Source organism: Erythrolamprus reginae, chromosome 2, assembly GCF_031021105.1.
Source record: "Erythrolamprus reginae isolate rEryReg1 chromosome 2, rEryReg1.hap1, whole genome shotgun sequence".
In the NCBI taxonomy this organism is placed as follows: Eukaryota; Metazoa; Chordata; class Lepidosauria; order Squamata; family Dipsadidae; genus Erythrolamprus; species Erythrolamprus reginae.
Window position 1 is genome coordinate 4,288,496 of NC_091951.1, and position 16,060 is coordinate 4,304,555.

Genomic DNA, 16,060 nt, shown 5'->3' on the forward strand with positions numbered 1-16,060 from the left:
TTCTGACCACTGATCCTGTTTCTGACAGGATTTGGACCCTTTTGGGGCCTCCCACAATCTCTGCCCAGCCTTCCAGGGGGCTGCTCTTGAGGGAAGCGAGTTCAATTCCTCCAGATAGATTTTTCTCCATTCCAAGAGACAGTTGCTGGACAGGAGGGAGAAATTTCTGCCTCCGGAAATTCAAAGCCTCTGTCGGGCAGATAGCCATTGAGAAAGGCCTTTCCTCTTACTCCCAAGCCCGCCATTCTCGTCCCTTCCCCTCAGACGCGCTCCTGTTTCCCGCCCTTTCTACAATCCTGGCTGTTGGCGGCAAATCTACCAGGGGGCGCTCTCCGCCAAGAAAAAGTAATTCCCGTAGCTTCCCTATTGGTCCACTGGAGGGCGAACGTCACGGCTATCTTTTTAGGGGAGGCCGGGGTGGAAGGTGACAACACAAACGCTTGCCGCTCTAGGGTACCGCACTCGCTGTCCTTAACCCCTGTGGATCTGCGCCTGCGGAGAAGTTGCGGGAGAGGCTGGCGGGGGGAGATCCAGACGTGTCCCGTGAGTTGGGGGCTCTTCTCGGGCAAATGCGGAAGAGGGGGAAATCCCCACCCGGCCCTCCTCCGGCTCCCAACCCGGGCCCCATGTTCCCAAGTCGTCTGGGGGATGCCTGGAAGGCGGCGCGGATCGTGGAATTCCTTCTCGACCATCTTCTCTTCTTCTCTCCACTCCTGCTGGGTCGAGACAGGATTCTCACCAGGACCCGATCTTGTCTTTGGGGGAGGGGGGGCTGCCGCTCCAGCTGCCTCCTTCTCGACCCTGGGCGGGGGGGCGGGTGTGAGACGTCGGCCCTGCGCTGGGATGAGCCGCTTGGAGCTCGGGGGAAGTTGGGTGAAGGTCTCTCAATGGCTGAATTCTAATTTTTGATATTTATTTTTATTTCCATCTCAGACACAAAACTTGAAGGAATTTGAAATCTTTGCAAGGGAAAATTTTCTCTTGGTGGGAAAAAGAGAGCAGAATAACTTGGAAAAGATGAATTCTGGGACCCCTGAAATGGTCCTGTGAAGGAAAACGCATCTGGAGACCCTTAAGAATTCCTTGGACCGATTTGGAGTTTCTCTGCAGAAGAGAGAAAGGATGGAGACACCACCTTTTGTAAAGAAGGGAAGCGGAAAAGGCCCTTCAGTTGTTCAGACTAGGAAGGATGGGAAGCTCTGGAGAAGGACTGAGCAGAAGATCCTGGAGGAGGAAACCATCCTCCCTTCAGAAGTTCAGCCCTGGAAGTTCATCCAATGCCAGGAGGCTGAAGGTCCCCGAAGATTTTGCAGCCACCTCCATGACTTTAGTGGGCAATGGCTGAATTCAGAAAAGTACACCAAAGCCCAGATGCTGGACCTGGTGGTTCTGGAACAGTTCCTGGCTCTTCTGCCTCCAGAGATGGAGAGGTGGGTGCGGGAGTATGGAGCAGAGACCAGCTCCCAAGCGGTGGCCTTGGTGGAAGGCTTCCTCCTGAGTCAGGCAGAAGAGAAGAAGGAGCAGGTTGAGTTGCAGGTGAGAGCTCAAAAGAGAGTAGAGAATGTGTTTGAATACTTCATCCCTCCTTCCAAAACTTCTCTTTAAAAAAAAAATATTTTTATTGATTTTTTACAATATAAACACACGCACAACATAAAACAAGTGCTTTGTGAATTGTTCCCACCACCAGACAAACATTCATACCCCACCACCAAATCGGGGGTGTTTCTTGTATAAACCATTTTAACCCAAGAGCAAAGTATCTATTTACATATTATAAAGTGATTCCAATTTGTTTCTTGTAGCTTGGTCTCAGATTCTACTCGCCATATATTGTCTTACTTTGTCCCATCGTCCCATCAGTTTCATTAACCATAACTGCAGTCAGGCAGTAGGGAAAGCAAGTAGGATGCTTGGCTGCATAGCTAGAGGTATAACAAGCAGGAAGAGGGAGATTATGATCCCGCTATATAGAATGCTGGTGGGACCACATTTGGAATACTGTGTTCAGTTCTGGAGACCTCACCTACAAAAAGATATTGACAAAATTGAACGGGTCCAAAGACGGGCTACAAGAATGGTGGAAGGTCTTAAGTATAAAACGTATCAGGAAAGACTTAATGAACTCAATCTGTATAGTCTGGAGGACAGAAGGAAAAGGGGGGACATGATCGAAACATTTAAATATATTAAAGGGTTAAATAAGGTCCAGGAGGGAAGTGTTTTTAATAGGAAAGTGAACACAAGAACAAGGGGACACAATCTGAGGTTAGTTGGGGGAAAGATCAAAAGCAACATGAGAAAATATTATTTTACTGAAAGAGTAGTAGATCCTTGGAACAAACTTCCAGCAGACGTGGTAGATAAATCCACAGTAACTGAATTTAAACATGCCTGGGATAAACATATATCCATCCTAAGATAAAATACAGAAAATAGTATAAGGGCAGACTAGATGGACCATGGGGTCTTTTTCTGCCGTCAGACTTCTATGTTTCTATGTTTTTATGTAAGTTCATCCTTTTATCCGTAATCTCAAATTGAATGTGATCCACCATGTACCGGTACCAATTTTGCATTATCCATTTTGTCGCATCCTTCCAACCTAAGACTATTACCGCCTGATCGCTTTGTATCGCTGCTTGTTTTATTTCTCTAAATTCTCCCATCGCATTACTTTCAACTAATACTGCCATTTCCTTAGTAATTATCCATCGTATATTTAACGTAATATTAATATCCTCTTGCACTCCCAAAACATGCATAAACACTCTTTTATCTTGGCACCCATGCCAACAAATACCCTTAACATCCTGCTGAAAGTATGTGAGTTGAACGGGTGTGTCATACCACTTATGTAATATTTTCCTTCTCATTTCCCTAACTCTTGTATTCTTAGTTTTCCTTATATTCTCCACTATATTTTTCATCTCTTGCGCCTCTACTTGTATCTCACTTTGCCACCATTTAGTCAATCCTTGGGTCACATACCCATCTGAATGCACTAACATCTTATATATATTACTTGCTTGCACCTTGGTACCCTCACTTTTTTCTCTTATTATTTTCTCTAACTGTATGTCCTCCCTAAATAGTGCTTCTTTATTCTCCCTTTCATTCAGATATTTACATGTTGCATTTATTTGTAGCCATCTTCCCTTACCCAACCACCATTCTATACGATTTCTACTTGGCCTCCCATCCTTAACAAATAACTGTTTTATCTTAGTTATCCCTCTTCCCTTCAACTCTCCTATAACCTTATTTAGATTTGTTTCATTATCTCTATTTATTACATATAGCGATGACAGTTTTGATTTATATAATCCTATTTTCCCCTGCCATTTTTTCCAAATTTCCATAAAGAAACCTATTAATTTATCTAAATCGCTCCTATTCCACCGAGTCTATGGAGAGGGGCAGTATACAAATCAAATCAATCAATCAATCAATCAATAAATAAATTCTCTATTCTTTATCCCATTTATCTCTTTTTGCAATTGCACCCATTTATTTTTGAATAATTGCAGCTCCATTAATCTTTCAATTTCAAATGTTTCTCTATACAATTCCAAACAAGGAATTCCACATCCATCCTCTTTTTCATTCGCTATTAACCACTTTTTCCTTATTCTCGGTCTCTTATGTTCTTCAACCCAATAATTGAGTTTTTTATCCCACTCCCTAAACTTGGATGCTAATAAGCCCCCTGGCAATACCTGAAACAGGTACATCATTTTGGAAACTATCGTCATTTTTAATGCTCCTATTTTAGCCATTCTCCTTAGCTTTTTCTCTTTCCAGCTCCTCATCTGTTTCAACATTTTCCTCCATATTTGTCTATAATTCACCACCTCCATTTTCGCTGGGTTTCTCAATAACCAAATTCCCAAATATTTAATTTTTTTTAATCCTAACTTCAACACTGATTCTTTCCTAATTTCTATCTGCTCTCTCGGACCTGTGTTTAAACACATAATCTCTGATTTCTCCATATTGACTGACAATCCCGATTCCTGTTTAAACTCTTGCAAAATATTTCTTATACATTTAATCATCTCCATCAGGGTCTGGGTCAGTATAATTGCATCATCTGCAAATAGATTTAGTTTCATTTCTAATTCCCCTATTTTATATCCTACCCAAGTATTATCTTGTCTTATCTTATTAGCTAATGTCTTTATTGCTATTACAAATAACATTGGAGATAAGAATACACTTTATGTCATATGATTTACAGTGTTCCCTCGATTTTCACGGGTTTGAATTTCGTGAAAAGTCTATACCATGGCTTTTCAAAAATATTAATTAAAAAATACTTTGCAGGTTTTTCCCCTATACCGCGGTTTTTCCTGCCCGAAGATGTCATATGTCATTGCCAAACTTTCGTCTGCCTTTAATAAATATTTTTTTTAAATAAATTTTAATAAATAAACATGGTGAGTAATAATCTAAATGGTTTCTAAGGGAATGGGAAATTGCAATTTAGGGGTTTAAAGTGTTAAGGGAAGGCTTGTGATACTGTTCATAGCCAAAAATAGTGTATTTACTTCTGCATCTCTACTTCGCGGAAATTCAACTTTCGTGGGCGGTCTCAGAACGCATCCCCCGCGAAAAGCGAGGGAACACTGTACATTAATTCTCCTTTTTTTTTCTTCCTTTCTTCTATTGAAAGTGCTGCACTGTGGAGATCGGAGATCCTGAGGGAAAGAAGAATCCATCAAATCCCCTTCAGGAGTTATTTTTCAGGAGGATCGCTTGGGAAGATCAAAGTTGGAACACCTCAGGAGGTAATTGAAGATGGTGATGTGGCTAGAGGGGAGGGATGATGTATTATATAATTCTTTTATTAGTTTTATTGTTTTAATATGGGCTTTATATTTTATAAGCCACTTTAAATTGCCAGGTGCCAAGAGGCGGCATATAAATTGTCTAAAATAAATAAAATAAATATTTTGTTAATTATTATTTTTTAAATTATTTATTCCTTACAGAGAAACAAAGAATGAACTTTTCTGGGTTTTATGACAGCGATCAAACAGCGGTTGAACCTATAAATCAAGTAAGAAAGGGAAAAGCTATTAGATTTATATTCTCACCTTCAGGAAGGGAAGTGGGTGTGCAGAGGGCTCTCTCCTTCTCTTTCCCTCCTTGTTTGGACTGGATTATTTTTCTGTCCTTCCACAACAGCAGAATAGTAGGTTGAAGTTGCTGTAAGTCAACATAGCTTCCTCTGGTTGTCTTGTTCTGTTGGATACTCCTCCAGCTTTGCGTTTACAAGAAGCATTTTTTAAAAAGTCCTCTAAGAATTAGGAGTAAATGTATCACAGTGGCCAGGAACTGCTAGATCCCCGTTCTTTTTGAAATTTATTGACTTCATAAGATACAGATTAACTGAGTTGGAAGGGACTTTATAGTTGATCTGGTCCAAACTCCCTATACCATTTCTGATAATTGGCAGTTAGTCTCTTCTTGAAAGCTCCCAGTGTTGAAGCTCCCACAACTTGTGGAGGAAACTTTTGTTCCATTGCTTGATTGCTGGCTCACGTTTAAGCTATGATTCACTAGGACTCCAAGATTCCTATTCCATTACTGCTTTTGAGCCAGGTATCACCTATTCCAGTAATGGCGAACCTTTTTTTGCTCAGGTGCCGAAAGAACGTGGGCTTCCGTGATACCTGTGACACCCATGCCATAGGTTCTCCATCTCTGATGTTTTCTATGCCAGTTCATTTGGATTTTCTTTGCTGAATGTAGCACATTATGTTTCTCACCATTGACTTTCATTCTCCCGTTCTCTTCTTTTTTCCGTGTTCAGGGAAGTCTTGTGTCCTTCGAGGAGGTGGCCGTGTATTTCTCTGAGGAAGAATGGTCTCAGCTGGATCCTGACCAAAAAGCGCTGCATTCGGAAGTCATGCTTGAAAACCATAGGAACGTGGTCTCTCTCGGTAAGAGTTTTCTAGTCCTCAATCAGAGATTATCAGATTATACTTACTTTCTATTTTTAAAAAATCACTAATCAGATATTGTCTCTTGGAAGGGAAAATCAAAGGATCTGGCCTTCTGGTACCCGTAGGAAGGAAAGAGTAAACATTTCTTTCTTTAGGCCTCTGTTCTCTGCTACATAAAGCTTTCACGAGATCCAAGGCAAAATGCTCTGCATATTTGTTGATTGATTGATTTGATTTGAATGCCGCCCCTCTCTGCAGAAAGAGAAGGGAAGGCCTCTCCCCCCCTCCCCCAATAACTTTTGGCTCTTACCCATGTACGATCAGATTCAGAGTTACTGGCACTCCATGCTTGCTCTAGGTGTCTTTTCTGGTGTTTCATCCCCTGGAGTTCCTCAGTAAACCAAGGAGATCTCCAGGGTCTACTACAAGCTAGGTCAGTGCGCTCTTCCAAGAGTAAATCCTGGACCAATGGAGCCTTGTTGGCAACAGACCCGGCATTGAGTAGCAGCAGCCTGAGATCAGGGCCCTGAATACATTTGACCCCAGCTACACGGGATGAGACCAAGGGGCCACAACAAGGAATCACTTTCACGGAGTGAATCCTTGTTCCCCGAGAGCAGCCTACCCCTCGGCTCCCACCGTACCTGCCCCTCCCAGTCACAACCATAATGCCCTAGCTCTCACACGTGAGATCTCGCACTAAAGTGGTTTAGGCCTCAGTTCTCTACAACCGGAAGCCTGTACGAGATCTGGGCAAAAAGCCCTTGGAAGCCAATGAGACTTTGGGGCAGCAAAATAGCATTTCTTGAAAGCTTCCTAATCTTTGTAGTCCCACGGTGGAGAGCATTTACAAACCAATGGGAGGCTTCAAACAAGAGACCACTCCAAAGTCTCATAGTTGGAATCACGAAATATGTGAAATAGGAGTCCTGCCTGCCGGACAGATGGTTTGGAGCAGCTGCTCCAAGGTACATCGGGGAACAAAGAGCTTTTTTCAAAAGTGTTTCCGTTCTCACTGGTCTGTTCTGAAATTAACCCACCCCAATAAATCTTAACTTTTCTCCTTATTCCCCCTTGATTGTTTCCCCTGATTGTTCGTTGACTCAAAACATACATTGCAATTTCAGATAGAGAGATAATTGTAAAGAAATATATATTTCTTGATATTTTCAAAGCTTTCAAGACCCATGAATATAGAAATCATCCTGCCCATATGACACCACTGTAAGCACGTAAACAAAAAACCTAATGGAATTTTGGAAAAATTGAGAAGGAAATTCACTTGATTTTCCATGGTTTGGGTTTTTTTCTTCAACCTTATTATCATTTTCATTTCTCTTTTGCTTTGAAGGTAATAATAGGCAAGAGAATCAAGATTCCTGTGACCTGTCTCATGTGATAAATGCTAAAGATGGAATGGAGAAGTTTGGAATTCAAATGGAACTAGAAAGCCATGACAGAAACCAGTCAAATGATTGGAATCAGGAAAGCTCATCTTCCACTGATGCTCCGATGCAAGACTTTCTTGCCCAACAGGAGAAAATAAGGGGGCAAAAAATTGGGGAAAGTTTGAAGCCAACCAAAGCTAAATTACAAGTAAAAGAACACAATTTAAGCCAAAACAAAGGAGAACATGCTATAAGGAGACACAATAGACAAAATTACAGTGAGACATTCATTTCTTCTCCTGGAAATAAGTTCCTTACATCTCGAAAAGTGATTGACACAAAAGAGAAGCCTTACAAATGTTTGGAATGTGGAACGCATTTTAGAAGAAGCCGGCAACTTAATTCTCATGAAAAGATTCACACTGGGAAGAAACCGTATAAATGCATCGAGTGTGGAAAGACCTTTGCTGATAGCAGCTACCTAAGAAGACATAAAAGGATCCATACAGGGGAGAAGCCATATCAATGTATGGAGTGTGGAAAGACCTTTACTCATAACAACAAGCTAAGAATACACAAAAGGATTCACACAGGAGAGAAGCCCTATAAATGCATGGAGTGTGGAAAGACCTTTGCTCATAACAATAACCTAAGCATACACAAAAGGATCCACACAGGGGAGAAGCCATTTAAATGCATGGAGTGTGGAAAGACCTTTACTAATCAGAATAGCCTAAGAATACACAAAAGGACCCACACAGGGGAGAAGCCTTATAAATGCATTGAGTGTGGAAAGAACTTTGCTGATAGCAGCTATCTAAGAATACACAAAAGGATCCATACAGGGGAAAAGCCATATCAATGTATGGAGTGTGGAAAGACCTTTACTCATAACAACAAACTAAGCATACACAAAAGAATCCACACAGGGGAGAAGCCATATAAATGCATGGAATGTGGAAAGACTTTTGCTCATACCAATACCCTAAGCATACACAAAAGGATCCACACAGGGGAGAAGCCATTTAAATGCATGGAGTGTGGAAAGACCTTTACTAATAAGAATAACCTAAGAATACACAAAAGGATCCACACAGGGGAGAAGCCCTATAAATGCATGGAGTGTGGAAAGACATTTGCTGATAGCAGCTACCTAAGAATACACAAAAGGATCCATACAGGGGAGAAGCCGTATAAATGCTTGGAGTGTGGAAAGGCCTTTTCTCATAACGGTGACCTAAGCATACACAAAAGGATCCATACAGGGGAGAAGCCATATGAATGCATAGAGTGTGGAAAGACCTTTGCTAAAAGTGGTAATCTTATTTCCCATAAAAGGATCCACACAGGGGAGAAGCCGTATAAATGCATGGAGTGTGAAAAGACCTTTGCTCAGAACAGTGAGCTAAGAATTCACAAAAGGATACACACAGGGGAGACGCCATTTAAATGCATGCAGTGTGGAAAGACCTTTACTAATAACAATAATCTAAGAATACACATAGGGAGCCACACAGAGGAGAAGCTGTATAAATGCACGGAGTGTGGAAAAACCTTTGCTCGTAAGAGTAAACTAAGCATACACAAAAGGATCCACACAGGGGAGAAGCCATTTAAATGTATGGAGTGTGGAAAGACCTTTGCTGATAGCAGCTACCTAAGAATACACAAAAGGATCCATACAGGGGAGAAGCCATATAAATGCATGGAGTGTGGCAAGGCCTTTGTTCGTAAGGGTAACCTAACCATACACAAAAGGACCCACACAGGGGAGAAGCCATTTAAATGCATGGAATGTGGAAAGACCTTTGCTCAAAGCGGTAATCTTTTTTCCCATAAAAGGATCCACACAGGGGAAAAGCCGTATAAATGCATGGAGTGTGGAAAGACCTTTGCTCATAACGGTGACCTAAGAATACACAAAAGGATCCACACACGGAAGAAGCCATTTCAGTGGATAGTGTTTGGAAAGAACTTTGTTCAGAAGAATGATCTTACTGCCTAACAAAATCCTCACAGGAGATAAACCCACATAAATGCATGGAATGCGGAAAGACATTTACTCGGAGGTGCCATAACAAAATCCACATAGAAGTCAAACAATATAAAAGCATGGAATGTGAAAAGAGCTTTGCCCAGAACAATAATCTTACTTTTCATAAAAGGATCCATGCTCAGGAGAAACTATATAGCAATACCAATTCCACTTAAACTTGTATACCACTCCACAATCATTTATAACATTCTCTGAGAAGTTTGCAAAGTCAGCAAATGCTCCCCACTCATTTACCCACCTCAGAAGCATGATAGCTAAATCAATCATGATCCCGTCAGAATCAAATTTCTGACTCTGGATAATTGGCCTTCAGTACTGCATTCCTACCACTGACCCCCCCCTCCCATATCTATAGATTTTTATCTGTATAAATATTGTACCTTTCTGATCCAAATGAGACAAATGTTGTTTGAATCCAACAAAATAGAATAGAATTCTTCATTGGAATAGAATTCTTAATGATTGTCATAGCTGTCAAATAAGCAATCAGGAAACAATCAATACTAATAAAAATTTTAAGGATACAAGCAACAAGTCACAGTCATAAGTGGGAGAAAATGGGTGATAGGAAGGAGATAAAAACTAGTAATAATAGTGGAGACTTAGTAAATAGTGACAGTGACAGTGTTGAGGGAATTATTTGTTTAGCTGATTGAAGGCCTTTGGGAAAAAAATTCTTGTGTCTAGTTGTCTTAGTGTGTGGGGCTCTGTAGCGACATTTTGAGGATAGGAGTTGAAGTGCTTTATGTCCAGGATGCGAGGGGTCAGTGAATATTTTCACATCCCTCTTTTTGACTCGTGTAGTATACAAGTCCTCAATGGAAGGCAGGTTGGCAGCAATTGTTTTTTCGGCAGTTCTGATTCTCCTCTGAAGTCTGTGTCGGTCTTGTTGGGTTGCAGACCCAAACCAGACAGTTATAAAAGTGCAGATGACAGACTCAATGATTTATCTGTAGAACTGTATCAGCAGCTCCTTGGGCAGTTTGAGCTTCCTGAGCTGGCGCAGAAAGAACATTCTTTTGTTGTGCTTTTTTGATGATGTTTTTGATGTTACGTGATCATTACAGGTCTTGAGATATGATAAACCTAGAAATTTGAAGGTCTCTACTGTTGATACGATACTGTGCTGTCTAGTATTATAAGGGGTACCAGGGAGGATTTCTCCTAAAGGATTTCTACGGTTTTGAGTGGGTTCAGTTCCAGATTGTTCTGGTCACACCACGAGGCTAGTTGTTCAACCTCTCATTTCTATGCGGTTTCATCGTCTCGAATGAGTCCAATCACTGTTGTATCATCTGCAAACTTCAGTAGTTTAATAGATGGATCATTTGAGATGCAGTCATTGGTATATAGAGAGAAGCGGTAAGAGGCTTCTCCATGCCTTTTCCGGTTACACTTTCGGAGTCTTAGGTTTGTAAATGGAAAATGGTTCTTGAGAAGAGGCAAAAAAATCTTTAACACCCGATTCTTATCTAGAAAAGTTCGTAAGTAGAGGCGTTCTTAGGTAGAGGTGTCACTGTATTTGGTTTCAGCCTCCATAATCTGATCAACTAGAGTTCTTAATGCCCTTTTACAGACACTTGTGGATGTATGTAAACTGCAAATATTAGAAAGGAATTAATCTCTTGAGGAAAATAAAACAGTTTGCAGTTAATAAGTAAGGACTCCAAGTTTTCATCACAGAATTTTCCCCCTCAAGTTTATTTAATCTTTTATTGATAATAAATTGTTCACACACGTTTGTACAGATCAAATTCCATATCTTTTACACATTGAAATTACATTTCATAACCCTATATTTTTAATAAGCTATGTACAATTCAGTAAATTGATAAAGCATAGTATAATAGTAGGCTTAAATCCTTTGTGTGTACACTGAAAACCTGCATTACTACGTTTTATTTTTGTTATGGATCCATTCCTGCCATTTTTGCCATATCTCTTTGGTTTCTTTGGTTCTTGTTCCCTTGATTGCATTCGTCATTTCATCCATTTCCGCGCATCTGTAAATTTTTTCAATGATTAGGTTTTCAGACGGGATTTGTTCTTTTTTCCACATTTGCGCGATTGAAATTGTGACTGCAGTGATTATATGCATCATAAGATAAAGCTTTTGCTTAGAGTGTTGTCGTTTCCAAATTCCTAAAAGCAAGTTTTCTGGGGTGTATTCTATTTCTTCCTCCGTGATTTCTATGAGCCATTTGCGGGTTGTTTTCCATATATTTTGAATTTTGGGGCAGGACCACCACATATGAAAGAAGATGCCTGATTGTTTCTTGCATTTCCAACAAGTATCTTTCAGTTTTGGATAGATCTTTGTGAGTCTTAGAGGGGGCATGTACCACCTGTAAAAGAGTTTATTAAAAATTTCTTTATAAGCGGCTGACAGTGTGATTTTACAAATGGTATTCCAGGATTTCTCCCAATCTGCTAGGTGTATATTATGTTGAACATTTTTGGCCCACACAATCATGGGATCTTTGACGATGTCTTCCATCCTGTCAAGTTCTAACATATGTTGATAGATTTAGTAATTAATCTGTCATCTTGTCCTGTCAGAATTTTATCTAAATTTTGTTTTGCTCACTGTAGCTAACCTGTTGACTCCAAATTCAGTCAAATGTTTTCATAGGAATGGAGCCTTCAGCCTTTATTCTTTTGCTTTTTCATTGTCTTTTGCTCTTTTCATTTATGGTCCAATGATATATCCCTGCATTAAATTCTCCAAGGAATTTAAGATTCCTAATCATAAAGAGGTGAATTTCTTACTCAATTGCTATGTAAAAATGGTTTTTCCCCTCATAATTTAGCTTTATATACCTTTTTCAGGAACTTCCTTTTCTTTCCTTAGAAGAGGCGGGGTGTGTGTGTGTGTGTGCTGTGTCCCATCTGCCTCCCCTTCAGACGGGAATACCCAACAACCGCAAGTCACAAGCTGGCTCCTGATACTTCTCTTCACTGATCCTGTTTCTGACAGGATTTGGACCCTTTTGGGGCCTCCCACAATCTCTGCCCAGCCTTCCAGGGGTCAAGTTCAAATTCTCCAGAGAGATTTTTCTCCATCTCAAGGGACAGTTGCTGGACAGGAGGGAGAGAGAGAAATTGCTGCCTCCGGAACTTCAAAGCCTTTGTTGGGCAAATAGCCATTGAGAAGGAAGGCCCTTTCCTCCTCCTCCCGAGCCTACTGTCCTCGTCCCTTCCCCTCAGACGCCCTCCTCTTTCCCGCCCTTTTTACAATCCTGACACGGTGGCAAATCCGCTAGGGGGCTCCCTCCGCAAAGAGAAGGTAATTCCTATCGCTTCTCCATTGGTCCGCTAGAGAGCGAACGTGACGGCTGCCTTTTATTTATTTATTTATTTATTTATTTATTTATTTATTTATTTATTTATTACTTAGATTTGTATGCCGGGGTGGAAGGTGACATCACAAACGCTTGCCGCTCTAGGGTACCGCACTCGCTGTCCTTAACCGCTGTGGATTTGTGCACACGGAGAGGCTGGTGGGGAGAGATCCAGACGTGCCCCGGTGAGTTGGGGGCTCTTCTCGGGCCCTCCTCCGGCTTCTAGCCCGGGCCCCATGTTCCCCAGCCGCCCTCTCCATTCAGGGGGATGCCTGGAAGGTGGCGTCGATCGGGGGGTCCCTTCTGGCCCCGTAACCGGCGCAGAGGCCGAGTGGGGGGAAAGGAGAGAAGATGGTCGAGGAGGAGGCAGGATTCTCACCAGGCTCCCCGAGGGGGAGAGAAGCAGGGCTGCCGCTCCAGCTGCCTCCTTCCCGGCCCTGCTCGGTGGTGGCGGTGGGCGGGAGACCTCGGCCCTGCGCTGGGATGAGCCGCTTGGAGCTCCGGGCAGGTTGGGTGAAGGTCGCTCAGTGGCTGGATTCTCATTTTTGATATTTATTTTTTTCTTCCATCTCAGATACAGAAACTCGAAGCCATTTGAAATCTTTGCAAGGGAAAATTTTCTCTTGGTGGGAAAAAGAGAGCAGAATAACTTGCAGGGACCAGTCCTGCAGCCCTAGAAATGGTCCTGTGAAGGAAAAGCCACCTGGAGACCCACAAGTGTCCTTGGACCCATTTGGAGTTGCTCTGCAGAAGAGAGAAGAATGGAGACACATGCTTTCGTAAATCAGGAAAGTGGGAAAGGCCCTTCAGCTGTTCAGCCTGGGAAGCTCTGGAGAGGACCTGGGCAGAAGATCCTGAAAGAAGAAACCATCCTCCCTTCAGAAGTTCAGCCCGGGAAGTTCATCCAATGCCAGGAGGCTGAAGGTCCTCAAAGATTTTGCAGCCAGCTCCATGACTTTAGCAGGCAATGGTTGAGATCAGAAAAGCACACCAAAGCCCAGATGCTGGACCTGGTAGTTCTGGAGCAGTTTCTGGCTGTTTTGCCCCCAGAGATGGAGAACTGGGTGCGGGAGTGTGGAGCAGAGACCAGCTCCCAAGCGGTGGCCCTGGTGGAAGGCTTCCTCCTGAGTCAGGCAGAAGAGAAGAAGGAGCAAGTTGAGTTGCAGGTGAGAGCTCAAAAGGGAATAGAGAATGTGTTTGAATACTTCACCCCTCCTTCCCAAACTTCTCTGACATTCATAATATCTGGCAATGTCCCACCAATTCTTGTAGGTCATTGTTCCATTGATTTCTCGCTCAACCTCACTGATGGATATTGGGGGCTTTGAGGTTCTGTTCCTGATGTAAGAATCCACTTTATGTTATGTAATTCTGCTTTCTTCCTTTCTCCTATTGGAAGTGCTGCACTCTAGAAGTCAGAGATCCCGAGGGAAAGAGGAATCCATTAAATCCCCTTCAGGAGCTATTTTTCAGGAGGATCGCTTTGGAAGATCAAAGTTGGAACCCCTCAGGAGGTAATTGAAGATGGGGATGTGGCTAGAGCGGAGGGGTGATTTTATTATTTTAATATATTATATAATTCTTTTATTAGTTTTATTGTTTTAAAATGGGCTTTATATTTTGTAAACCGCCTTAAGTTGCCAAGTGCTAATAGGCGTCATATAAATTGTCTAACATAAATAAATAAAATAAATATTTTGTTAATTATTTATTTTGAAATTGTGTATTCCTTACAGAGAAACAAAGAATGAAATTTTCTGGGGTTTATGACAGCGATCAAACAGCGGTTGAATCTCTAAATCAAGTAAGAAATGGAAAACCTATTAGATTTATATTCTCACCTTCAGGAAGGGAAGTGGGTGTGCAGAGGGCTCTCTCCTTCTCTTTCCCCTCAAGAAGCATTTTTTCAAAAAGTCCTTCAAGAATGAAGAATAAACATATCACAGTGACCAGGAACAACTAAACCCCCATTCTTTTGGAAATTTATCGACCTCCTGAGGTACAGATTAACAGAGTTGGGAGGGAACTTGTAGTTCATCTAGCCCAGAGGTGGGCAATTAATTTTGCCATGGGGGCCGCATGAGAAATTGGGATGGTTTTAGAGGGCCAGACTAATATAATTAACTCAGTTCTTCCCAATACGGTAAACCTTTAAAGCCCTACATGGCATTGGGCCAGAATACATCCGGAACCGCCTTCTACCGCACGAATCCCAGGGGCCGATAAGGCCCCACAGAGTTGGCCTTCTCCGAGTCCCATCGACCAAACAATGTCGTTTGGTGGGCCCCAGGGGAAGAGCCTTCTCTGTGGTGGCCCCGGCCCTCTGGAACCAACTCCCCCCAGAGATTAGAACGGCCCCCACCCTCCTTGTCTTTCCCAAATTACTTAAGACCCACCTTTGTCGCCAGGCATGGGGGAGTTAAGTTATCCTTTCCCCCTAGGCTATTACAAGTTATGCATGGTATGTTTGTGTGTATGTTTGGGTTTTTTTTTTATAATAAGGGTTTTTTAGTTGTTTTTATTAATTGGATTGTTCATGTTGTTTTACCACTGTTGTTAGCCGCCCCGAGTCTGCGGAGAGGGGCGGCATACAAATCCAATGAATGAATGAATGAATGAATGAATAAATAAAAAAATAAAATAAAATAAAAAACACCCAGACCCACTCTACACACCCCTAATTGTTTGCTTTACGGCGACGTGGTGCACCACAGGCACTGCGCTGGAGTGTTTGCGTGGTTTCTGTGCTCTGCCACTGTCGGTAGGAGGGGTCCGCTCCAGTGCGAGGATGAAAGAGCTCACCGCATCTGCCGGGAGTCCTCCGGTTCCCACTTTCCTCATGATCCATCAGGAAAACAGGAACCAGAGGAGTCCCGGGAGACGCAGTGAGCTCTTTCATCCTCACACTGGAGCGGACCACGACCTCTGCAGACCAGTCACAGATAGTGGGCAGGCTGGTCACAGACAGCGGACGGCCCGGATGCAGACCGTGGACCGCACCTTGCCCAGATCTGATCTAGCCCAAACCCCCTACACCACGGGAGGCAAAGTTGGCTCTTCTATGACATGGGGATGTCAACTCCCAGAATTTCTGAGCTAGCATGATTGGCTCAGGAATTCTGGGAGTTGGAATCCACAAAGTCAACTTTGCCTACCCCTGCCCTACACCATTTCTGACAATTTCTTTTTGAAAGCTCTCAGTGATGAAGCTTCCAGAACTTATGAAGCAACCTTCTGTTCCATTGCTTGATTGCTTTCATGTCAGAATATGTTTCCTTATTCCCAGGTTGAATCTCTCCTTGTTCCATTATTCCTTGTCTGGCC

General features: G+C 42.4%; 1 protein-coding gene across 2 annotated transcripts in view; it reads left to right on the forward strand.

The window, feature by feature from the left end:
* LOC139162870 (zinc finger protein 91-like) overlaps positions 1–16,060 on the forward strand; it is a 131,724-nt gene that overhangs the window by 73,930 nt on the left and 41,734 nt on the right. Inside the window, exons 1-6 of one of the 2 annotated variants that reach the window (XM_070743735.1) lie at positions 503–543; positions 934–1,536; positions 4,676–4,790; positions 4,995–5,062; positions 5,819–5,948; positions 7,303–9,923. In XM_070743735.1, the coding sequence (XP_070599836.1) occupies positions 1,123–1,536; positions 4,676–4,790; positions 4,995–5,062; positions 5,819–5,948; positions 7,303–9,344 (2,769 nt within the window). In that variant the 5' untranslated portion in view covers positions 503–543; positions 934–1,122 and the 3' untranslated portion in view covers positions 9,345–9,923. Of the gene's footprint in view, positions 544–905; positions 1,537–4,675; positions 4,791–4,994; positions 5,063–5,818; positions 5,949–7,302 lie in introns of those variants that run through there. The other variant, XM_070743738.1, reaches the window with a different exon arrangement.